Genomic DNA, 26,964 nt, shown 5'->3' on the forward strand with positions numbered 1-26,964 from the left:
CCCTGGGGCGGTTAAGTCCGAGATTTTGCGAAAAGTCGTATATTTTGTCACTTTCATTCATTATTTATTATCGATGGTGTTTTGTGCCGGTTGTTTATTCGCCAGATTTTCAGAAGTAAAATTTTATTCCAAATTATTTCATTGAAAGATAGTAGCATACCGGTGATAATTGTCGTATACCATATAGTTGGGCACTCAATAGAGGTCACAGCTGTGCAACGACAATGTTGCTGGTTGGAACATTTGGAAGGATAAATCGGTCGTCATGACGACCGTACCATGACGCTTTGTTTACCATCATGATCCAAAGTGCTCCTAATTATTCCAAAAAATATTCTTCTATGGAAATCGTTGTGGTCGTTTCAATGCTAAGCATCACTATATTTATTGAAATAATAATAATAATAATAACAATAACAATAACAATAACAATAACAATAACAATAATAATAATAATAATAATAATAATAATAACAATAAACATAGATGCGATTAACTTAATACTTTATTAATTTCGCGTTGTTATCAGTACAAATAAATATATGTATGAATGTGCCTGACAGTTGCATTTATGAATATTAATTGGCAAAATTGTTTATGGTAGTGTATCATTGGGCAATGCAAATGATGGAGCATTTTATCTTTATAAATGTATGTACAATATATTGTACAAGTTATACCCCTTAGTAACAAAACGCTTCTATGAGATAACCACGATAGTTGCTCATACGTTCTAAATAACGGACTACACAATCTGTGTCATTTTGACGACACGGGAGCGCTTTGCCGCTAGGGGGCGCGACTTCTACGATATGTGTAATGTAATACATGTACGTACAATTAGCCATAAATGTAAACACGTTTCAATATTTCAATACAATAACGTTTAGATACCATAGACAAACCTCGGCGGTGAATAATGTAAAGTAAGTTATCATTTTGATGAAAACACTGTGTTTCCGAGAATCTCCGCTCTAGCTATTAAACGACACAGAACTCAAATTACATTTTCTGTACAATATTGTAGTTATTCTACAAAATGACTCGTACCAATATATCATGCTTTTAAAGAAACTGTGATACGTGTGTATCTAGGTCAGGGTCTCTAAGAAATCGTACTGTTATGATAATGCTGGTTACTATGGCATGAGCTACGCCCTATTGAGTGCGTATATATCAAAATCCATGGGAATTCTAAGAAAAAAATATTATAATTTTATAACTATAACTTGGGAAGCGGCGTATCTTTCAAAATAATTCACTGTTTTAAATTGTAACTCGAAATCTTACTACGACGAGGTGCCGTAATCCATCTCGGCATCGTCCGTAATTCTGAAAAAAAAAACTACTGTTATATTGTTTCAACTATGGCTTGGAAAGCGCCGTATTAGACTATACATCCATCTTCCAAAATCATTCAGTGTTTTAAGTTGTAACTCGAAATCTTATTACGACGAGGTGCCGTAATCCATCTCGGCATCCTCCGTCGGAAGCAATTTTGCTTCGACAGGAAGTTTGTTTATTAGCGGCACACCCCCGTCGTCCGCGTCCTTTTGGCGACACCCTTCAATGGCGGACCACATAAACAGACCGGCCATTATAATCCCGCCAACACTTATAAATCCAAGAGCAACCAAAATGCTGACGTCTGCACCGTGTCCAAGCTTTGTGTAGTAGTTTTCCAATTGTTTGTACTCGTCGGTTTCCGGGTCACCTTTGGGATGCCTGGGTACTAAGTACCCAACCAACAAAATAATAACACCGAGCACAACACAGACAAAAGCGATGGATCCCACGCAGTCTGTCCGCCTTATGCACCGTTCCGATTTACACGCTTTCTCTATGTTCACACAGGAACAGTCTCTGTCCGGATCTTTTCTTGTGGATTTTGAGTTTTTTTGAGGATCGTCTTCCAGGGATTCGTAAACAAAAATGTCCTGTTCGTTAGTCTGCAGCAGATTCATTTTTTCAAGCGGTATACTAAACGTTATATTTTGTATTCATAGATAAACCATAGTTCACATATTTCTCCCGGAGCTGTTTTTACTTGCGCAATACCCAATAACTCTGAAATAGAAATGTCATTATTCATCAGCAAACATTTCTTCTATATATAAAAGCACACGAGTTTTCTCTCAATTAATATATCTGTTTCTGCTTTGTTCCCTTTTCAATTTTTTTTAATTATCAAATATTTATCGCGTTTTTTTTTGAAATTAAATGCCAACATCGCTTAAATTAAACACCAATGTACTCCCCCAGGGAGATGTCTAGATGTTTGTAGTTTGTAAAATTAAATAGAAACGGCGCGTGTTACACGTTATATGAAATACATGATTGCACACCCATGCAAACGCTTATAGCAGAGATTTAAAATGCAACAATGAGACTAGAACTGAAGAATGCAATTTCAATAACGCAACCGCCATATGTGACACCTGCTAATGAAAGCGATTAATCACCTTCAATTACAATGTTAATTAAATTGTGACGTGTGTTACCGTGACCCGGAATTCCGTAATTTACGGGTAATGGGGGTTGCACACGAAATTTAAATATAAACATACAATTTATATACATATATTATTTGCTATTTATATCTATATGTATTATAAATTATTCCCACACTATGCGCAGGTAACGTAGCTGGTATTTTCACTTTTGGAAATTCGGAAAATAAAACTATTTTGTAGAGAAAATAACGCTATTTGATAGTATTGGCAAAAAACGTTAATGAGGTCAAGCGTTTGCCATTTCATTTCTATGTGACATGTACAGGCACAAACTATTAATAACAATATGATTTTTTTCTGCCTGACAGAGCAGTGCTGGCGTAAACACAACAATATGAGGATGCCGCAGTGTTGACAGCATCAGTGTTGTTTGTTTTCGATTCTCGACATTCAGAACTCCATGTACTTACCAATAGCACCGAATTCTATGTATTAATCATACGGGTTTAGACTCGACACCAAAAAAACAGTGTAAACGCCACATATGCAAACTGCTCCCATAAACATACGTTCACTACTCGACGAAGAGTGGCGACAGTTACGTATGCACAGTGCATCCCATAATATTAAAGGCTACTTAACTCACCTGAAAATGAACGTTGGGGGGGCATACGCGTTCCAATGCAGGCATATATTGCGATAATACGACTGGATATTTTACGATGATGCGTAATTTATTATTATCAGAAACACTTATCATTTTAATTGTGTGCACGATCAGTGTTCGATTTCAACTCGTGATACCAGTATCAGAAATACCGCCATAGTTGTGGACTGAATAAAACATAGACACAGCTGTTGCATTGCATACAAGTACGTGACATTCATACCAATGGAAGTCGACACTAATTGAAACAGATGAACAAAACAACATATAAAAATAGTCTGATAGAAAGTCGTATCAAAACCGAAATTAATCATTTCAATCGTCAAAATAAATTATTCATGCACAGTTTTCAGATTCTCTATATATTTTGTATAATTCAATTCTTTATATTTTACATTTATGATTTTTAAATTATAATTATATTTTAATTTACAGCTAAATTTCATATACAGACGTAGAGTCCTGAATCAGTCCGGAATCCGTGGCAGTAAAATTATCACTGGTCACGTGACTTGATACCTTAGAATCTAACTTGAAGCAGACCTCAATTTACATGTTCAAATTAAGTAATCGTAGAAGAGGGCTTCAAATTATCCTGTTGTCGACTCAAATTTTACCGTACAGCCGCATTCTGAAGAATGGAACATGATTATATTATACACAATACATGTGCTTATTCGAAACTCGCAATTTGGCAAGGATATAATATACAAATTCACGCTGTCTGCTATTTATGTTTTTGTTTGCTCATCTAGAATACAAAAATGTACATAGTTTGGATCATATAGTTTTGATATATAACCTTTTCAAGAAGTATAGTCAAACAAAGTACTTCGCTCGTGAGCGTGGAGCTATCTCAATACAACGTTTGCGTTTTAGTTCCCGGTGATAACTCCGCTAGATAATTTCTATTAGTTTTCTGCTGGCCTGTCTTTAGAAGTACCTTTCGCGTTTAGGTTCTATTTGTTGTACTGCTAGTTAGTCTCCGAACACATTGACAATAGCTTGCTTCGATATAGTTTTTCTGTAGTTTATCACTAGATAATTTTTGGCTGTCAATTTATATAATACTATAAATAGAATTTAACGAAGTAATACTGCGAATTTAGCAAATTTTGGAAGTTTTTCCCCTGCAGCCCCATCGCGGACCTTCTGTAGTCACAGTATACGCGTGTTACGCAACTTCGTTTGTATGAAGAATAATGGCCAATGACATGTAGAAATCACCTGATTCATGTACATATCATAGTAAACTACATGTTTGTTTTTATTCAATCACAACTTAGTTTGGAACAACGAAATAGTACTTTCCTAGTAAATGCTTGAAATTAGAGGACTGTTAGAACAATAGTGACGAGCCAAAAAAACTATTACTAAAAATTGCTGTTTTTCAACCGAAAAGTCCCACATCACTAAAATTCGACCACAGTACGTTCGACAGCAATTATATATACATGTTATTAAATTAATATATCTATGTCACATACCTCGTATATTATAAGTATGGTATATTCATAATGACTTGATAGAAACTTGAACGTTATAATAAATAAGTAAGTACATATACGAGTAAACCCCGAGGAAGGCTGGCTTCTGACATAGCTTCACTGAGCTAGGTTATGTTATTGTTATGTGATAGGTATTTTTGATGTTTCGAAACTTTTCACTTAGGTAACCGGGATTCGATTGTTCTCTACGTTGGACTCACAAAAAACACACAGAAGCTCAGTTCGTGACTCCTTCGACTCTCCGACTGACTCGTGCTCTCCTCCCTAGACAGCTTCAAATCACTTTATTAACTTGTCAACCATTAGCCAATTACAATAGAGTATAAGAGACTTTGAGGCGTTGCCTCCAAACAAACAGCCAATCACACGAAAGTACCGAACACGTCATATCTTTTGATTAATCGTTTACTATATTAGTAACTGCGAATACCAACTGTCAGAAATAGTAGTCCGAATAGCGACTGTTATATCGTAATTAGTTCCAAATCCAGGACCTCGCATGAGCCTAAAGGATGACAGACATAACACAGCAATTCACTAGTAATCAGCTAAATAAGTCGATCAACAGATACGCAAAACAAATTCATCACAGTTACCGCAAATTTGTACAGTTGCTTACATTGTTTTATTTTCAACCTTAGTTTCATGATACCTAGTCTCTGAAAGTAGGTTATTTTTTTTCTATAGTTTTACTGCTAAAATATATCTGGAAGTCAATTTATCAAATAACCTCCCGGATCAGAATCTTGTCACCTTAGTCAGTCTTTGGAATAGAAGCACGATATATATTCATATATTATCTATACCACTGGAGTTATCGTATAATTGTTCTTCATCATGTAAGCTGAAGTGATTTTTGCGGGCATTTACGATACTATTAGTTAGTAGATACACTTGTCATGCCGTTTCATTAATATTGCATATTAGTATATTGGCATGCCTTAATCATCCGTAGCCTGTAGGTGTTACTTAGGTGTTAGAATTTCTAAGTGAGTAACCAATGCCAACATTGGCAATCATCTCAAAATTTTTAGCAATTAAATAATATCAATTGCAGGCACGTTACGAACATATAAGCACACAACGCTTTTCGTTGTACTACAAATCAGTGCTTCAAAATGACATTGAAATAGCGTGTAGTGAATACGCACTAACAGTGACAGAGGACATTATTGGAAGTTGAGTTCCTCGTGTAATTGATCATGCGAGCTTAATTTGTGGTATAAATATGCTTCAGTATTTTGCCATATTGAAAAAAAGCTAACTATGGCAACTGACAGCGATTGACATACATCACTATCTGTGTGATTATTATGCAGACCAGTGAGCAATCTCAGTTACCTGTGAAAGATTTAATTCTATGTAGGCCAAAAAAAAAACGAACATTACAATATTTTTTTGTTTTTCACCACTAGCCAGTCCGTTGCTATTCCAGGTTAAATCCCACTAATGTTATGCTACCTGGTCCCCGGCAATATAGCTTCCTGATAATACATATACCTTCCCTGTTTGTTTTACCGCTTGCCAGTCCATTTCAATAGTTTATCCAGACTAGTTGGATTAGTTACTCCCCAAGGCTTCTCCGGTCTGAGTCTCATTAGTATTACTGCTAGCCAATCTCCTGCAACAGCTTCCCAAAAAAGGTATTGTTAATTACATTGCTTTACCGGGTTATGCATATTCCTGTAGTTTTAATTTAGATAGCCATACTCTTCCAATAGTTTTCCGATGTTAGGTTCTGTTAAATATACAGTTGTCTTTGTTGATAGTTGGTTTGTTGAAATAGCTGCGTTTGAATAAGTTCCGTTTTACCACTACTCAGTCTCTGATAATAGCTTCCCTGGATAAGAAAATCATGGGAATATGCCTGTAAACGCTACATGACATGTCATAATGGCAACATAACTATATAAATTAAGACAAGGTAAAACAGGAAATGTGGTTGCACTATCTTTTATTCTGAAGCAGGTGTCATGTTAAAATAAATTATCTCAATATACTATAAACATTAATATTAATGAAATTTATTCATAAATATAATTACTGGGATATAATTTAGGATAATTTATTCATAAAATGCGTGCACAATATTTACCCAAAAACAATCATACGCGTTTCATCAATTTTATGCGTATGACCACAGTCCCTCAGTCGACATGACGTCACCATTTCTTCAGCAGCCAAAGAGACGAGCCTATCAAACCAGATTATCATGACAATTACGGTAGTCGCACAGCGTTTCCCAACCGTTCATTGAGGGACTGTGGTGTGACAGATAAATCAACTGAGGTGGAGGTTGTTTCACTTAATAAATCTATAAATGTATTAAACCCATGTGCATAGCTAAACAAACATAATAAATTTACTGACGTAATACCAAATTGAGTTTCGTGATAATAATTATAGCAACTAATACATAACAAACGCAACCAATGGCCGACATTGGTAACCACATCTATCGACATATCTGTAAACAAGCAAAGAGAAAGAACAGTCATTCATGACCCAGAATACACCTTTCCAATAAAATGTGCCCTCTAGTGACGAATTGCTTCTGTGACACGGAGGCTGTTGAAAACGACCATGTCGTTTTAACCTGTAGTTGTCCATCAATAAAGATCCAAGGTCGGTGGTTGTCGCACAGCGCGTGTTCGAAATTCATGTAAACAAACAATGTACTTGTATTTTACACGCGTTGTATACGTCGCTATGAGTCCCATATCGAACAAGACGCGGCGCGACGACCACCGCCCTTTAAGTTTTTTTTTAAATATTTTACTGTATTATATACATGAACGACTACAGACTCAAACACAGTTTGTACGATTGACATTGCCTTCACCATATACGTCATTTTGACGTCACAGGAGCACTCTAAACATAGAGGGCGCGATTGATATTAATGGTGTATTAGGTCAGTTATTCCATGGAACTATAAACCCATATAGTTCCATGGTTATTCTGATTCATCATAGGAACACGCGCCTCCCACGTGATGTTAGTAGTTGTGTCGATTGCAGAAAACCGACATACTGTAAAATATTCGCTGATTTGAAATTATTAGTATAGCGGTATTTACACACGACATTTTATCCAATGATTTAAATCGTAACATATAAAATGGAATGAAAGAGTGAGCAGACGCTGCTATAGTCGACAATTTTGTAGAATTGGTCTCTAAACCTGGCTGTAGAAATATCGTTAATGACAGACTCGCAGAAAAATGGAGAATTTAGCAGATTAAAGTGAGTCAGTTAGAGAAAATGTATCTTTTGTATCAGCACTGCAGCTTCGTCATGCGCACCAATCCTATGGAATTTTCAGTGTTTTTTCCTTTATATACAGGAAATTCTATTCTCTCTTGTCAAGTATATATTGATTAAAACATATATTTGATTCCTAATTTGTTCACATTATCTGAATTGATAATATGGAGTGTGTGTTTTAGTGCAGGAATAATAGGAAAAAAAGACATCTCCAATTTGTGAGATCAATATCACATCCTCGATTTTACAATCATATACAACATTATGTATATGGGTTCTATGAATTGGGACTTTAAAATATTGTTGCTATAAATAAGAAAAAGCTCAAACATTTAAAAAGCAAGCACAGTGTATATATTTTCAAGTAAACACAAATAAATCAGATCGATTATCATGTAATGTACAAGTTGTTTAGGAAAGTTTGTTCTTACCATTTGTCCAATACTTTATACAGCGACAAAGTGCCACTTACTGTGCCTGACACTATGAGCATTGGATCAGTATTTTCTGTCCCTGGTACAAACCTGTAACCGAATAAAAGTCGTATTAATTAGACTATAGACGAGGTTTGAGTTTTCTGGTTGCTACTTTACTGAGAGCTATTTTATAAACAGTCGTTATTGTTTACCAGTAGTTTTTCATAAGTTGAACAGGTACATGAGTGCATGGATACCAAGATTTTGTCAAACTTCCATCACGGGGGAAATTATTCTCTCTCCCTGGGTTCTCCACACTTGTCAGGGGGGAAACTCGTCTCGTCTCTCTATCTCGTCCCCTTGAGGTACGGGATCGGGGAAGTCACTTATACTTTACAGTCAAATAAGACACACACAACGAAATACTTTTCAGCTCTCGTCTTAGTCGGTCAATCGAGCACTCTATCAGACACAGCCCCCTGGGGAAAAATCCCCAAGAGCATCGCAAGGCTGACCCAAGACTCTCTTAGACTGCGTCAAGGCTCGCCCCAAGTCTCTCCAGGACTGCTCTAGACTCTCCAGGACTGCGTCTCGACTGCCAGACTGCGTCTATCGTGCTCTGCTCCCCAAGACCAACTCAAACTCTCTTTATTCATTTTCAAAACTCTAACCAATTACAAAGCAGTAAAAAGACTCTAGGGCGTAACCTTCAATCATAAAGCCAATCACACTAAGTACTGAATACGTCATATCTTTTGATTAATCGTTCACTACGTTAATAACTATGGATATAAACTGTCAGAATGAGTAGTCTAAATAGCGGTGGTTATCTGGTAATTTGTTCCAAATCACTGAGCCAAGTTCCGTCCAAAATTTCAAATAGGCCTAAACGATGACAGACATAACACAGCAATTCAGCTAATAATCAGCTAATTAAGTCGGTTAACAGATACGCAAAAACAAATTCATGACACATCCCTTCACCCAAACTGAGATTGTGCCTCCTGGCATAACACGTTCATAAATCAAAGATACCGTTCTCTACTCATCGTCATACAGGTTAAATACAATACTAAGAAAAAGGTATGAATCAAAAAGAGTAAAACACACTAATTAAGTACAATGATTATAAAGTCTAAATACAATGGTTATAAAGTCACAAATATCAACGGTTATAAATCAAAAACAAGGGAAAGGCTACCAATCGACTCACTTTTCTCAAACAGTTCGCTAAGATAACCCTTCGCTGCACTGTCTCCGTTACTATGGTTACAAACTCTATATCAAAAGGTCAAAAAAACTAAGGCGTGGCGGTGTAACCAAGCGATCAGCCAATCGCTGCAGTCGACAGCATGATCACGTGATTACCAGGGATGCGTCTCTCGGTTAAAGCATTGCAAAGCGGTAACTAATAAACAATGAATAAACAAGCTATTAATCAAACTCCTGTCATATACGCTTATAAACTTCAACTGAACTCAAAAGTCGTTAATCTAAACAAAAGTCATACGGCGTGGAAACAGAATGCAAAGACAAAGCTATCATAACACATTACTTCTCTGGCAATAAAGACGGGAAAAAGACTAAAACGATAGAAACTACTGAATTACATATAATCCTGTCAATCATGAACAAAAGCTTGTGTTATCAAACAATACGCATATAAGCGCACCAAACTCACTTCAAAAAGACATTAAAAAAACGTTACAAAGGTGCTCTAAACTCAAAAAAGCGTCAGAAGTATTCCGGACACAACACATAAACAAAAACAACTCTTAAAACGTCGGTATCTCTGTACTCGACAAATCTCAAAACTCTGAAAAACTCTTTGGGGCATTACTTTCCCCATCATATTCCGTACTCATAAACTCATAAAAACTCCATAAAACTTCACAAAACTCAAAACACTGTGTTGCAAATACTTGTCCACTGAGGCGTGCTAAAATCGTTATAAAGGACCTCGAACGTCACTAAATATCAGTTCAAAACACAAATCTGGGCGCTTACATACATACAATTCGACATCACAAAAAAAACGGTAAAAACAATAGGAAAAACCAGCAATACATTACATTACTGAGCAATAGTGTTGGGATTGTGGAAAAGAGTTCAACGTCTTGAGTTACACAGTGTCAGTTACAGTGTCCAGCGAGCAGTTCTCTAAGCAAATAGCTAAAGTTCTAATCAAAGTCTATAAGCGTCATCTCTCTTGTCGCGTTAGTCCGGGTCGTTCTTTCTCTTCTTCCTGTCTTTAATGTCGCTCAATTCTTAATTATACAGTCCTATCCGGTACTCATCCTTCGTAAGGGGCTCAGAAGTCTTCATCTCTTCAGCGTCGTTCATCGGTGCCATACTGTTAACGGTGTTAGTCGTCAAGCGCGGTTTCTGAGCCGTCTCTGCCATGGAGCTGTTAGTTCGGTTCACAAGAAAGACACATCTTCGCCATTTCACTTTTCTTCACAGGATGTCAATGTGTGTTAAACACCTGCCCGGGATCTCCACTCACGTATCAGGGGTAAATTCTTCTCTCTCTCTGGGTTCTCCACACTTGTCAGGGGGAAACTCGTCTCGTCTCTCTATCTCGTCCCCTTGAGGTACGGGATCGGGGAAGTCACTTATACTTTACAGTCAAATAAGACACACACAACGAAATACTTTTCAGCTCTCGTCTTAGTCGGTCAATCGAGCACTCTATCAGACACAGCCCCCTGGGGAAAAGTCCCCAAGAGCATCGCAAGGCTGACCCAAGACTCTCTTAGACTGCGTCAAGGCTCGCCCCAAGTCTCTCCAGGACTGTTCTAGACTCTCCAGGACTGCGTCTCGACTGCCAGACTGCGTCTATCGTGCTCTGCTCCCCAAGACCAACTCAAACTCTCTTTATTCATTTTCAAAACTCTAACCAATTACAAAGCAGTAAAAAGACTCTAGGGCGTAACCTTCAATCATAAATCCAATCACACTAAGTACTGAATACGTCATATCTTTTGATTAATCGTTCACTACGTTAATAACTATGGATATAAACTGTCAGAATGAGTAGTCTAAATAGCGGTGGTTATCTGGTAATTAGTTCCAAATCACTGAGCCAAGTTCCGTCCAAAATTTCAAATAGGCCTAAACGATGACAGACATAACACAGCAATTCAGCTAATAATCAGCTAATTAAGTCGGTTAACAGATACGCAAAAACAAATTCATGACACTCCATAAACATTTTCAACGTTTCTACAATGCAAGCGGGAGAATCGTCACCTGCGGAAAACGGCCATAGCGTGTCGTTGTTTACAAACAGGTGTCAGTCGGTCTACCCTTCATCGTCCGAATCGCACGGTCCCGTGTCTTCGACCTATTAATAGGCCTCTAAGCGATACCGTGCCGGATCGCATAGGCTAATTGCGTATATTAAGCAGTGATATATGATTGGGCGCACCTCGAAACAAGGCGCCCAATCAGCTTGGACGTACCAAATTATAAAACAAAATTCCTGTTTTTTCCGCTATGAGGACACCCTTCCCACACAAAACTGCGTCGATTGCCTGTACCTGATGAGGCTGCCAAGGTCTGTTTAGAGGCTTGGTCGAATAAACTTAGACCTTGGCTAGCGAACATGTCTACCATTGAGCTCTTGCGTTATTAGTGTGCGTTGTTATCGTCTCTTGGGACTCTCCGCTTTAACATCAAGCGAGACCCCCCCCCCCTTCGCGCGGTGACAGGAAGACATCACAAAATTGCATATTATTTCGACATTAGCTTATAAAATAATAATAATAACAATACATAATGTATTTTCAATTGGCTACGCACCCAAATTGATACATTAAACAGCAGCAAAATTAAAAAAAGACAGTGCCAAGTCGTAATGTATTATTATTAGTATATATTGTCAACTACACTTACATTGGAAATTGAATGGTGGTGGTTGTCGCGCGTCGCGAATGTGTAACATTTGTGTCGATAAACACTAATTTTCCCACAAATCAATGCGCTCTTCTAATCGGAATCATGAGTACAAGTTTTAGGTCGGACGTGCACTAATTACCACTGGTGACTCATTCAATATTTTCCAATTACCAAAGTAAAATGCATAATTAAAGCATAGAAACGTACCAGTCTGTGCAATAGTCGAAGTCGCAATCTTTGTTCATATAAGACCCATTTCTCGCGCATGCGTGGCGCGACGACCTTAAGCCCTTCAAATTTGCTTGTTTATATGATCATCGTTTTCATGGAGAAGACATCAGGACAAATTACGTAGATTATGGATTAGTATATTACAGTTGGAATAACAACTTGCTGACTGTTGGTTCATGGCATCTACTTGACTTGCAGGTTATTATAAAATAGACCAATGCATTATTGTAATTTCAAAAAAATACACATTTTCACTTTCCAAGTCTCGTCAAAACCAGTTTAACGTAGCAGAATTATAATCCCGTACAGACTTCTAACCTCTTCTCTGCCGACAGACGCTCCGTCTAATAGTTTTCTGTTTTGTTTTCAACTTAAAGCGGGGGGAGTCGTCACCTGCGCACGCGCGGGAATTGAGTCCCATGCGACGACATCAGCATACGCTAAAAACGCAAAGGCTCATGGGTAGACGCTTGTTTGTAAACAATGAGGCGCTATGACCATCTGACGCATACGCAGGTAACGACTCCCCCGCTTTTAATGGTTTAATGTAATATGCATTGTAGCAATTCCTTTGGCCTGAATGTTTTTTTCTTTCCAACTAAAATAATTTAATGAAATGCGCATTACAGCGTTTGATTAAAACATTTGAGTTGAAATAAATCAGAGGGACTGTCGACAGTCAATGACATCTCCTGTATCTCTTATTAGCGCTAACTACGGAATTGCCATGGTAGCAGTCTTTCTAGTGCTGACTACAGAATTGTCATGGTGATAAGTGTGCCTCTCATTAGTGTTAACTACGGAGTGTATTTGTAACAGAAATAATATCACATACATGAAATGAAATTAAAAGCATTTGCGCTTACTTCAAATCTTCGGGATCACCATCACCGTATTGCCGGGATTGGTAAAGGCTGTGGAAAGTTTGATCAATTTTACCGGGGCGGTAGACGCTCTCAAAATCAGCTTGGAACTTTCCGTTTTGTTCATATATGTGATAAAGAATGATAGTACTCATTCGTTCTTGACCAATAAATAGAATATCTTTACCATTAACTTGGCCATGACTCAACGATTCCGGTTCCGGTCCCTAGAAAAGAGAACATACCATCATACCAAGGACACAGGGAACCAATTGACATGATATAACTGCATGCTGATGGCAAAAACACCTGCCTGCCAAAAAACAACAAAAACATGACCGGTAGTTGAATCGGAACACATATACAAGACAGAATTTTATACGTCAAAAAAAAAAAAAAAAACTATCAACAAAGAAGCCGCTCTCTGATTGGTCTGACTATTAGGTTCAGAGTTGGGCAGCCAATCAGTGACAATATTCGCACTGATTATGGCTCAGAAGTATATTAGGATTATTTATTTATTTATTACGCAGATCAACAGGCAAATCAAATTTGACATGACAGTAAGTGCCTGTCGCTTCATCTGCTCATTGTAACAAGGATATAGCGATGCTTGTATGTGAACTGAAGGCAGGAATACGGCTGGACGCAAGCCTGGCAAGGGGTCTGAATGTACAGAGTGAACTCTGCTGTTACTATTGGGTGTGCAGCCAAACGGGAGTCGAACCGGTAATCAATCCGATACTTGGCGGACATGGTAATCGACGCCACACCAGGTTGATGATCATGATTATTATTACACTACACAGTATGTGGTTGATATTCATAATAAAGTTAATGATGGGTCAAGCACAGTCCATGTTTTATAATATTACGTCAAATATGGCTCGCAAAAATGACACTAAAGCATAATTCTTTTCATTTACAATCACCCCACTAGAACAAAAATGTTCTTCGGGTTCTTATTTCATTTGCGTGTGATTCCTGTCTTTCGTAGTATATTACGTAGTCTGCAATTAAGCTGTTTTCGAAACTGTAATACGGTGGTTATTATATACTTTCGGTTGGCCGGAGCAAAGAAGAAATCAGCGAAGACTAAAATAGGCAATAATTCCGATTTCAAATTAACGTACTGCAAACTACATTTGGTTTATGAAGATGGCTAGAAAAGACCATCGTCGTCCGGACCAAGAAACACAATTGTTGAATTTTCCACTTGTAAAAAAAAGTGAAACAACCATTTACCATAAGATTACATACACGCCATGGAGAAACAAGTGCGAATTCAGGAAATTCTTTTATTTGATTTGTGTATCCTATATTTTGTTGGATGAAAAAAAACAAAAAAACGAAATTTTTCCAATTGCACTGTGCGATGTCAGTTTGTGAGATTTATAACACAGCCTACACCGTTTATCGTTTTTTTAAATATGAATTAGTTTTGAGACATGGCAAGATAAATGACAAACTCGGGACAACGTAAAAATTTTTACAGTATCGAAATTAACTAAAACCTCTATGTATACTATTGAACAAATATCTACATGCCATTTAGCGAATCCGACTCAATATATAAATATCAATTTAGCTAAAGGTGACAATAATTTCATTTTGGGAATATATATATATTCATTTTGGGAGTATATATATAATGTAAATTAACCATCCTTTTCTAATTTTCTAAGTTGCATATTAGCAAAATTAGCTAAGATAACATTCTTGCTAAAATGCTTTGCAGAATTTTAAATTAACATGCATATGGGGGTGATATTGCAATATTATAGTTTACATCAGAGAATACACCGACTTACTTTGTTATCTGATCTAGTATCTTTCATACTTTCGGGGGTTGCCGCAGGGTCGTAGAAATTTCCATTCATATTGAAAATAGTTGGATACGATGCTTCGTTAATGTCTTCCATTTCTGACCCGCTATCGTACACCATCTTCATATTTTTAGTTCTGACAACCGAAAAACTTCTGCCGCCATAAGAATAAAATGTGTCATACTTGTCCGTTTTGTTGTCAACTTTGCTAAATCCAAGTCGACCTAAAAGGAATGATACGAGTAGCATGGATTAGTCAATCAATAAACTATTCCGCGTGGTATATTACTGTACACCTCACGTTTTTGTACAGACGGCGCTGATATGTTTGCGCTCAAACGAATGTATCCCGTCGATAGTTGACTAACTGACGTCAGAAAATGTTTAACAGAGTTAAACATCGCTGCTATTATCTTCGACACGCACGCAAAATACGTCTGAATTGTCGTTTTCCCTTTATTAGTTTACATTATGAATATTACGAGGAGTTGAATATGACGCTTGATTCTTGAAGCGTATCCATTGACACATTGTATATACGCATTAAATATAAAGGCAGGATTCACTAATGTTATGCAGAAATACCAATATATGTTAATGACATGGCACGATAATGGTTGCACGTTATCAAATATTCGCTAGATTTCATTTCAGAAAACCCAAATTATATTTTGTAAAGTTTGAATTTTGTATCAATAAAAAATATATTTCATTCTTCAAACCTAATTTTGCTTGTAAATGCATATTTTAGTTTGTGACATTCATATTTCATTTTATTATACCAAATTTTGTTGGCAATTGTTTTTTTGCATTCGATAATTATCTTTTTGGTGTTGCATGTTCTGAAACTGACTTCCAATACTGAGTTCAATGGTCGCTCAGACACCCTTTTTGTAAGTTCCGGGTATGTTCCAACAAATAACGTCGAGGGCAGCATGTCATTACGTTCGAACCGGTTGAGTCGAAGCATATATACAAGGCAAAATTTGATACGTCGAAAAGAACTGTCAGCAAGCAAGCTGTTTTCTGATTGGTCCGACTGTTAGATGTTAGGGTTTGGTAGCCAATCAGGGACATTTTTGTGAGTAGTTTCGTATTGACTCTAGTTTGTACCCGGAAATCCAAGTATTACGTTGGCGTTGTTCATATCTTGAACATTTCGTGATTACTGACTTGACGTAACGCTCTAGCAGTACATGTATCCGTGAACTGAGTTGATCTGCAATTCAATAACTAATTGATTTTTAAATCTACGGTTAATCGGATATTTGCTGCCACTCTTTCAGCAATATATCCGGAGATATCTTGTTTTTTTTTTCTCCATATATATTTGCATATCAAATCACGTGGTTTGATATTGACTTTGAATCTTACCCAACTTTGACGTATCTCCGAGAGCGTTCTTCAGCTCATCTGACACTGAAGAGCTAATGAGGTCATCTGAAAAACGTAAACAATAAATTGTTGTTGCACATAAGAGTAACATGAGAAGAAAAACATGGCAAAGTTTCGAATGGCCATACATATACGCATCAAAATTATATTGCGAAAAACAAATTTAATGGTTGTCTAACTATCAATGAAGAAGGATGATAAATCCACACTATGTTATAACAATCCCTGTAGTCTGATTGGTCAATGCATAGACATATTAAATTGCAGACATCATGGCTGACAATCTCAATACACGCACACATTTGTATATGATGGTTGTTGTATTTATGAAGGAACCGTATTAATTAAAATATGTTTGGTAGCTTTTAATATCATATAAGTCTCAAATACGGAGTCACGAATGCAGATTCATTTCCTAACCAGTTTTCACGTTTAAAAAATATAAAATTTCGAGACTATATAATATCAAGTTTATCAAACTCGTGTAGTCCAGAGTCTTTGAATACACTCGTCTAATAACTGAATCATTAAGTGTCGAAACAAACAACTCAGTAAGCGGTAAATTACAATGAATAATGGTGCTGTCGATAGCATTTCTATAATGAATAGCAAATCTATAAACACCATGTCATTGCTAATAGAAAACGGCTCACTGAGAAAGATTTATGCATACCGTATTACCTTCGATCATTATATTTGATAATGTCATGTCTTGTTATTCATAAGGATATGCTACATGTATGGTCTGTATACCACTTACCATCATAAAAGTCTTTCCCGTCCATTACTTCTTCCCAGGGTTCGCCAAATTCAAACTTTATTTCCATGGCGTCACCTTCGTTTGCTATTGCCAAATATTCATTCCTTCCTATCGTCACACTCACCACTGCATCAGGTTGGTACATTCCCAGTATAGGCCATGTTTGTATGTTTATTTCTTGACATAAAAAGAGGAAAAAAAAATTGAATCAAACCGTTTGCGCAACTTTTACTAGAAGTTATTAGTGTATATTTAGAATAAAAAAGCCCCAGTCTCAAAAATTGACAATTGTCTTCTGACTTCTTTGTTATTGCAAGTGCCAAGCGCAGATACACTGAATAATTCGACTTTACAATAAGCTGTGAAGCTCCGTTTGTAAAATGAAGATTAAGACGTGACTCACCGCCATCTCTATCACTTGCATCTAAAGCATGAATTCTGTGATTCTTGAAACCAAGTGGGTGTATTTCTTTGACCCGTGCACTTGTTATGTCCACCTCGGCAATCGCATTATTCTCCTGTTACGAGAAGGTCATACATATATTTTTAACAAATATAGAAACATTTTCATTGGTTCCTGGCGTTCTGGGACGTGATCTCAAGCCGCAAAATACATCCACACTGTATAATGCTGCACTATTTAAGTAAACGTTGGGGGCGCTGTATTCGTATATGGAAAATGTTATCAAAACGCATACACACAAGCACGCTATGGAATCCAGAGTTATTGGGAAACCAGGATTATCATTGCATATTACAGCGTATGACACGGTGGGAGTGTGTACAAATCCTCAGCAGTCGCTGGCTTGTTAGCTGTAGTATATATCCACAGGGAGTTGGACAAACTTATGTATTTTAATAAATTATTAAATAATAACATGTTATATAACTTTTCTTTTGCCACCCCCCCCTTCCTGGTATCGATTTCAAGTAATCTGTGTTTATACCCCTCTTTCCTTTATCACAATCTTTATTACGCGCTAATGTTATATGCAAATTTTAACGCGCGATGTAGACACACCCTATTATAGTAAAATATCTGGTAGCGTCGCTTATGTGTGGGCTTCGAATACGAAGGCAACGGTGCTGAACGTGACGTTGCAAGTAACATTGAACTCACTGTGATTACTATTATAGTAAAATAATAGGGCGTGTCTACATCGCACGTTAAAATTTGCATAAAACATTAGCGCGTAACAAAGATAGTGATAAAGGAAAGAGTGGTGACACTCTGATTTCGGTCGTGCAAGATCATGTTTACTTTGATACATAAATTCAATTATACCGGAATTGATGGCAGTATGTAACGATTTTTCTTTTCACCGTTGAGTGCGTAGCCGACCAAGGAAGGTCAAACTTATAACCTACCCGACGTTGGGCAGATACGCTAACTTTTGGACCATAAATCTGACAGAACAACACATATATTTGAAATTAACATACGATTCAAAGTAGAAACTCACCTGTAGTGTTACATAAGCAGTCGTCTGTTTCTCATTAAAGGCAATATATTCGGGTTCCATATTCTGTGAGAAGCTAGTTGATATATTTGGGAATTGTCCCAATAAGGGAGCTCTTACCCCAGCTTCCAAATATTTCTGTTTTCTGCAAAGACAAGATTATGTCATGTGAGATTCGAGTTGGCACAATACAATTATATCACTATTATAAAGAAGGAAACAGAAATATAACTGTATTTTTTGTGTGAAACAACGAAGTTACACACACGGTGTTAATCAGATTTAGATTAACCTATTTTTGTAGAGTTCTGACACCTTCTGTAAAAAGTTCATATTCTTCCTAATATTTTATTCATTCGCAATTTTATATTAATATTTTACACCAATATATAGTAAATACAATCAATATTAATAAACATATTCGGTCATAACATATTTTATAATGACCAAGATTACAAGAGCCAATACATTTTAACCAATTAAAATACAAATAACGGGAACTGATAATAAGACAATGCAGATCCTCCAGGGAATACATAATAGTAAAAACTCAAATGAAAAAAAAAAAAAAACGTATTGAAGGAACATAATATTCTAAAAATAAAAATATACATAAACAAAGCCATTACTTAATGTGTAAGCAACTACAAATAAAATAATAGAGTCACAAGGGCAAAAGTCTGAATTTAATTTGAATTGCACGAGGTTGAATCATTATTCATTCAAATAATCAAATAGTATACATTGAGGACGGCACAATGTGACTTATGAAATTTATTTATTATTCTCGTAATAAGCTATGGTTATATTTATTGCATATCAAGTTGTTCGGTTTAAGCACTCTTGAAAAACAAGTGCCTCCAATTTTTGCCATTTCAAAAATAGCGATGAAATCACGTCACCGAATTATTTGTTTTATGTATGTATGTACACACCCTAGAGAAAATTCCAGAGCAATGTAGTCAGTTGTTGCAACTTTATTGTTCCACGTGTGCTCAGTTCCAGTCCTACTAAATCGACATGTGTTTATATTGTGTCATGGAGATAAATGGTAAATTGATCTTTGTCTATATAAAAAACATTTCTAGAACACTAGTCCGCATCATAAATCCACCCGACCGATTCTATGATGATGACGGAAGATAACAAGCTCTAATGTTATCGATTTCCGGTCCAACTCACGTCCGCTGGAATCACGCGAGCATGGCCATTTTGCGCCATTTTAAATATATGAGCATGGCCAAACGAGCCGGCAGTGTTCATAAAATCAAGTCAGAATGAAGATTCAATCCAGAAGATTCACATGCCAGTCTGTATATGTCAGGGAGAATTCTCATTCAGTACACTGCTTGACTTGCCTGTTATTAAATGATGTAAAGTCAGCGGTTCTGATCGTGGATGCTGGCGGTGACAATGATATTATTGAAATCGTTCCTTCTGGATCGATGATATCCCATGAATCGGGTGATTTCCCAGGTTCACCTTCGTTCGCCACGACGATAGTGCTGCAGTCTTTGGTGAAGTGAAGCATATCAGGCAATGCACCGACTGAAAACAAGTGAATTGATAAATCCCCGTATGAGCATATAATACTATGTATTGAAGCTAACAGCCGTTTTAATTTGAACATACAGTGCTTGCAAAACATGTCAAATTATTGAAATGAATTTAATTAATTTTAATCATTATATTAAACTTAATATTGATTAAGATTTAAAGTTGAAATTAGCAAAATTGAATGAACAGAATTGTTTTGCCGATGCAAAGTAGAAAAAACACCTATGGGGCTATATTGTGCTAACTTTGGTTAGTACAAATATGTTGATACCTGTGGCTAACCTAATTGAATTAAGTGAATTAAACCATTTAATTGTTCCATACGCATTAAAAATGTATATGATATATAACAACATTTTAATACTTAATAAACCAGACAATACAGTCACAATAAAAAATGTCCAATACAAACCTTGAATATCTTCAATGGGATTCCATACACCGGACCTGTCATATCGATTATATATATACAGGTTGCCCGGGGTTACCTTATGGGTTGCACCTTTCGTAATTGCGACATAGTCTCCACAAATCTCTACATCCGTGGCAATTCGATCAGTATTGGCATGGTAGATTATGGTCGGGTTGTCCGTGTCAGCAACATCAATAATGTGGATGGCGGAGTCACCTGGAAGTGGATGAACACACACAATTGGTTGTGAACACAGGTTTTATCTTAATCCAACGTACACATTATTGTGAAGAAGAAAAAAACATATTGAAGGTACATCTCTGAGTTTCATGTATTCACTTGATTAATATTTCCCACCATCATGTGCTTCATATATAGTAGATCATTCTTAGAATGTAGGCACACGGTTGTTCGTGTACTAAATAAACATAATCAGAGATCGATAGATAGTGTCTGTATAACACGTCATTCCAGTATTATTTATAGCCCATATGAACACTGTTGGGGTTCATTAGAAAAAAATTCGTCTTCATTGAAAAGTGTATGTAAAGCAGTAATGTATCAGCCTAAGTGGGTAACTGTAATGGACTAAACGGCGCCCTCTGTGGCAGCTATATTATCGCTTATTTTTGTCGGCCATCTTGTTTCTCTGCCATGTGGACGAAAGATAAAGCGGAGGATTTTGATCGCAAAATGCAGGTACCCAAAATGTGCTGGAAAGCAACCGGCAATCACAAGGATTGTCATTATAATGTTACATGTTGACACTGCCGTATCAGAATTGCTTGTACAAATATACCCTTCTTCAAGGGAGTATAAATAATGATAATCAAACCAGCAGCAGAGGAAATACATGACTTCCGACCGTGTGTCTGAATATGCACATGCTAATGTAAATACTTTAATATGAACCAATCACTATTGAGGTTTCAATTAACAATTGTGTGAACGTTATTGACTCAAGTGGATGTTCTTAAATCCCAAAGTTTGGGACGTTCAATTTTGTAGCGATGCTAACAGAGATTTTTTAGCAAAAAACATCAGAATCTTCTGGAAGATTATCGAGTGTAAGAGAAAAATACATCAGCCATAATCTCTTAAAATAACAAATGAGCACAATTGTTTAGTAAAGATAGTCAAGATAGCCCAGGGCCAGTTTCTTCTTTGTGTACGTGTATACGTGGAAGTTCTAATACTAAAGTATGGAGGCACGTGGGCCAATAACTGACTGAGAAATCATCGTAGATTTTACTGTAATTGACACGGCATACAAATTCATGCTTCCCATTAGACATCCAAAGAAATAAAGTATAATTTTGTTTTAAGATTTCCAATACTGTAATAGTAGTATATTGTATTTTGGGAATCGGGTGAAATGTTCTTCTAGTATCCATTAACCAATGCAATTGGGAGAATAGTGCACCATTGTGTCACTTACTTGGAGGACACGAAACGACTCAACTCATACACGTTGCTTAACTTATCTGAAAAAAAAACGCTGACATTTATCAACTTTTAAAACACAAACTTTTAGTTCGTTTTGATTAGCAAAAAAAGTATATTTCAATCTTTCCACAATAATTTGGAATTTTTCAATTTTCTATTTGTACACGATGGTCAGGTAATGAGAATGAACCTTTTACGTTTTCACACTGGACTTGGAAGACTGGAAACTGAAATCTTACATAAACTGGCCAAGTGATGATATCAGCATGGTGGCATTATTTGAACTGTCGCAATTAATTTACCAATTTGTGATTTTTATTTTAGTTAGATCATTCAATTAGTTATCCTAGGCTTTCAAATAGAACGCAACTACCATGAATATCGTGATATTTTCGAAAATAATGTAAGTGTTTGGCAATCTTGCGAAACGTAAAGCTGTGGTCTTTCACAAGGAAGTGTTCTTTCGCTTATACCATGAGAGGTGTTCAACCTTTGTGTAACTACATATGACTGGTACACTTAACAGTCCGGGCATATATGCATTATATCATTTGTTTCTGGTTAGATTTTTATGCTTATGTGGAGAAAATAGAGGTCGTATGTGGCATCCTGTGCCAATCTGACTAAAATCGGATGTATTGTATGCCGTGTATTTTATTTTATTTTGTTTTGTTTTAAATAATTATTTCACTTTTACTACTATTATTTTTACTACTGGTTTAGTCAACGAATCACAGACTGAATAAACGAACCTAGCTTGGCCGGTGAATATGCAGCAGGAAGTGTACACATTGAATTGAAAAAATATATTCAATGTTTTGACACAAATTGTAAAATACTGTTGAATCCTTTTTGTAAATAAAAAACTAAACTGGTAATTTTCTATTAATTTATTGAGTTGCACATTAATTGGTGGGCAAAATATAATGTACAGAATGATTGCCCGTAGAGTATTGCTACGCTGGAAAGTGTGAATTGCCAAAAAAATTTTACTAGAGTGAGAAACTGATATCATCCTCGCCAATAACTGACGTGGTGGTGAGTGGAATTTTGAAATAAAACGGTTTAATGAAGAGAACCCAAATTCGCATTGATAAGTGGCGAAAAATCAAAGGTCAACAAAAGTTTGCGACAAAAAAATGTATCTACATGGCAGAAAACAAATTATCACCAATACCGATGTGAACATGAAGTCTTGCCAAACTGCGAAAAGTGCGCGCTTCTCACGTGGTGGTGTGAGTGACAGTAATAATACTGCAGTCAATCAAAATGTTACTGCAAATAAAGTATTCAATAGTTAATTCAAATAAAGTATTCAATAGTTAATTCAAATAAAGTATTCAATAGTTAATTCAAATAAAGTATTCAATAGTTAATTCAAATAAAGTATTCAATAGTTAATTCAAATAAAGTATTCAATAGTTAATTCAAATAAAGTATTCAATAGTTAATTCAAATAAAGTATTCAATAGTTAATTCAAATAAAGTATTCAATAGTTAATTCAAATAAAGTATTCAATAGTTAATTCAAATAAAGTATTCAATAGTTAATTCAAATAAAGTATTCAATAGTTAATTCAAATAAAGTATTCAATAGTTAATTCAAATAAAGTATTCAATAGTTAATTCAAATAAAGTATTCAATAGTTAATTCAAATAAAGTATTCAATAGTTAATTCAAATAAAGTATTCAATAGTTAATTCAAATAAAGTATTCAATAGTTAATTCAAATAAAGTATTCAATAGTTAATTCAAATAAAGTATTCAATAGTTAATTCAAATAAAGTATTCAATAGTTAATTCAAATAAAGTATTCAATAGTTAATTCAAATAAAGTATTCAATAGTTAATTCAAATAAAGTATTCAATAGTTAATTCAAATAAAGTATTCAATAGTTAATTCAAATAAAGTATTCAATAGTTAATTCAAATAAAGTATTCAATAGTTAATTCAAATAAAGTATTCAATAGTTAATTCAAATAAAGTATTCAATAGTTAATTCAAATAAAGTATTCAATAGTTAATTCAAATAAAGTATTCAATAGTTAATTCAAATAAAGTATTCAATAGTTAATTCAAATAAAGTATTCAATAGTTAATTCAAATAAAGTATTCAATAGTTAATTCAAATAAAGTCCTTATGTCGACGAAATTTAAATTTCGGAGTTGTATTTTATCACAGTCCCTCTATGTTTCGCAGTATTCAAAAAAGGATATTAATTCATCGTAGTGTTTACATCAAGGGATCTGATGTTGAAATGCACGAGAGAGCACGTGTTTAGTGAAGTATTATGAATAAACTGGTCAACTGAAAAAAATTGCCTGTTGTGATTATTATGGTTAGTATTTCTATTTACATGGGTATCCATTAAAGATGGTGGTAGCCAGCAATTAAAGTACACAAACTAATTAGATTATGCGCTGGACATCAGCGAGCTTGGTTCCTTGTTTTTCTTTGGTGAGGTTTTCGTTTATGTAGATCGACGCTGTTTCTTCATAACCAATGTCGCGAAAATTGTCCTAGCATCGTAAATTTCATTTTTTTGTGCGCCTCATGAATTTGACTATTATTGTTGGTGGATGGTTGTTTTTTCAGGAGAGTTGATGTGATACATCAATGACCTCTGCTACCTTCACTGCAATGTTATCAGTGTTCTCACAGGTATGCCTGAAATTTCCAAGTTGTTTCTGCATGAATATTGTTGCAGTGCAGTGAGTTCCTCACTCAACGACTTTGTTAGGCGTCCGTTTTCAGTACGTCGTTGAATGATCTGCGTTTTGAGCTCATCAACACTATCATAGACAAAGGTAACATATGTCTGGAGTTCTGTCAGTTTGCTTTGCATTCCTGCCAAGCCATTCATTGTCTTTGTAAGAGTTGCAAATAACATACAGCAAACCCGATTTCTAGGCGTCCGTGGAACTGCCATGCAAACACCCTACTACTTTCTTACAAGAACAACCGATTTTCTTTACGTTTACCGATGATAGGAAGACCGACAGCTGTACCCTATCTGAAATGACGCCATGCCGCGGGAGTTGGAAAATTGAACCCTGTTCCTCCACTGCCGAGTGTATACTGCCGATCAGGGGAGTAGACCCTACAGTCTACGTGACTAAATGCAGAAACGGGGCATACTGTACATATTTAGCGAGAAGAAGTTGTGCTGGGTAAAATGCAACTAGTTAGAGAAAAGTGTGTAAAGTACTGAACTTAAAGATCTGCCAAGAACGACAGCTGAAATATAATTTGTGATTACTTACCGCCAATTCATCAATTGAAATTACGTTAAAATCCAAAATGTTAGAATCTAGAAAATATTAGAAATTCACTTGGCACCCACCTACCTACTACGTAGACAAGCTTTGCTGCATCATCATAAGCCAACTGTTCAGCGGCGTTTTTGCCAAGACCATACACGCCATGATCATGTTCGTCGTACATATACGGTAAATATAGAGTCGATATTGGTTCCAATACAACCAAACAATCAACCAGTCTAGCTGCGAGATACACGCTGAGTATTAACTTGATAAACACCATTGTTGACACGTGCCTGTCAAAGCTTTTGTGGAGAGTGAATCTTAACAACTAGGGAAATTAGTTTTACCATTCCTTTGCACACGATCCTTTTATATCACGTGCCACTGCGTGAAATATTTAATTATTCTACCTTACATGAGTAACGATAGATTTTGCTATCATTGACCGTCATTTTGAAACTAAAATAAGAGGGGGGGGGCAAGGGTTATTTTCGTTCAACGTAATTGCAATATTTTTTGTTCGTACAACGTAAATTGAAAAAATAAATTCCGTAATTGTGTAATCACAGGCTAGACGTACAACGTAATCAATCAAATATTTTTTCCGTACACTGTAAAAATGTGTAATTTTTCTCGGTACGTACAAGTATTTACATCAAAATATGAGTCGTAAAGAATAATCCAGGGAAATTACATTTTTGAAACTGTAAAACGACGAGATGACACAATTCACTGCAAAATTCAATTTTCATTGTAAACTGTACAGAACGTCTTGTTTTCCTTGTAAATTGTAAAAAGCCCTTTTTATTTCCCGTAAAACTGTACCAGCTACTCCTCTTGCCCCTCCTCAAATAAGATTACTCTTGCGCTATTGTTACAGCGGGTGTCAAAATAAACTGATCATGAATAATGCTATCTTGTCGCTTAGAATATTGCGATATTCCTTCGACGATTCGTATCTGTGTTTGTTTTGACTTTAGCTCTATCAATCATACAAGTTGCTGCCCTTTGACACAACCACTGTCACTGGAAGTGCTGGTGATAAAATACAATAGTACTTTCGATACACAAGTTTCCAATGGTTTAATGAAAAGTCATAAACACCGCTAAAAATCTTCCAAGGGACTCGGATAATGCAAATCTTCCAAGAGAGATTGAGAGCGATATAGCGGTTTCCATGAACAGTTTATTGAGGCAACCGCAGTAACACTGATTTATCCATATTTTATATCATCCACCCTGATTTTGTTTATAATAATGCTGAATTTGGACATTCATGACGATTCGATCGCCATCTGAACGACATCACACCAATACATGGTATAATAAATACAGATACTGTGCAATACAGTAAGCTGAGGTGAGCGAATACATGTCTGTGAGTTGTGCGAATACAATGTTGTGATACGAGCGACTCAGGGCTGTGAGTTCAATGAATACAGGAATGATAATTGATCTAATATATAAATGTGAGATGAGAGAATATTTGGCTGTGAGTTAATCTAATGTAATGAGTTAATCAAATTCGAAGTGAATAC

At 36.0% G+C, this 26,964-nt stretch overlaps 2 protein-coding genes across 2 annotated transcripts; both read right to left on the reverse strand.

Annotated features, from left to right (window-relative positions):
- Window positions 1-1,318: 1,318 nt before the first annotated feature.
- Window positions 1,319-3,062, reverse strand: LOC100369025 (uncharacterized). Its single transcript, XM_002733589.4, has 2 exons — window positions 2,924-3,062; window positions 1,319-2,067 (listed from the first exon to the last, which is right to left on the reverse strand). Exon 2 carries the CDS (start codon window positions 1,962-1,964, stop codon window positions 1,449-1,451), a length of 516 nt encoding a protein of 171 aa, XP_002733635.1. The 5' UTR covers window positions 1,965-2,067; window positions 2,924-3,062; the 3' UTR covers window positions 1,319-1,448.
- A 3,503-nt stretch (window positions 3,063-6,565) lies between these two features.
- LOC100369172 (mesenchyme-specific cell surface glycoprotein) lies at window positions 6,566-25,723 on the reverse strand. Its single transcript, XM_002733590.3, has 11 exons — window positions 25,511-25,723; window positions 20,715-20,930; window positions 20,104-20,293; window positions 18,749-18,890; window positions 17,689-17,803; window positions 17,286-17,462; window positions 16,505-16,570; window positions 15,116-15,354; window positions 13,308-13,531; window positions 8,326-8,418; window positions 6,566-7,095 (listed from the first exon to the last, which is right to left on the reverse strand). Coding segments are annotated over exons 1-11 (1,659 nt in total). The 5' UTR covers window positions 25,707-25,723; the 3' UTR covers window positions 6,566-7,094.
- Between the last annotated feature and the right edge of the window lie 1,241 nt (window positions 25,724-26,964).

The sequence above is a fragment of the Saccoglossus kowalevskii genome, chromosome 15, assembly GCF_978046115.1.
Source record: "Saccoglossus kowalevskii chromosome 15, keSacKowa6.1, whole genome shotgun sequence".
In the NCBI taxonomy this organism is placed as follows: Eukaryota; Metazoa; Hemichordata; class Enteropneusta; family Harrimaniidae; genus Saccoglossus; species Saccoglossus kowalevskii.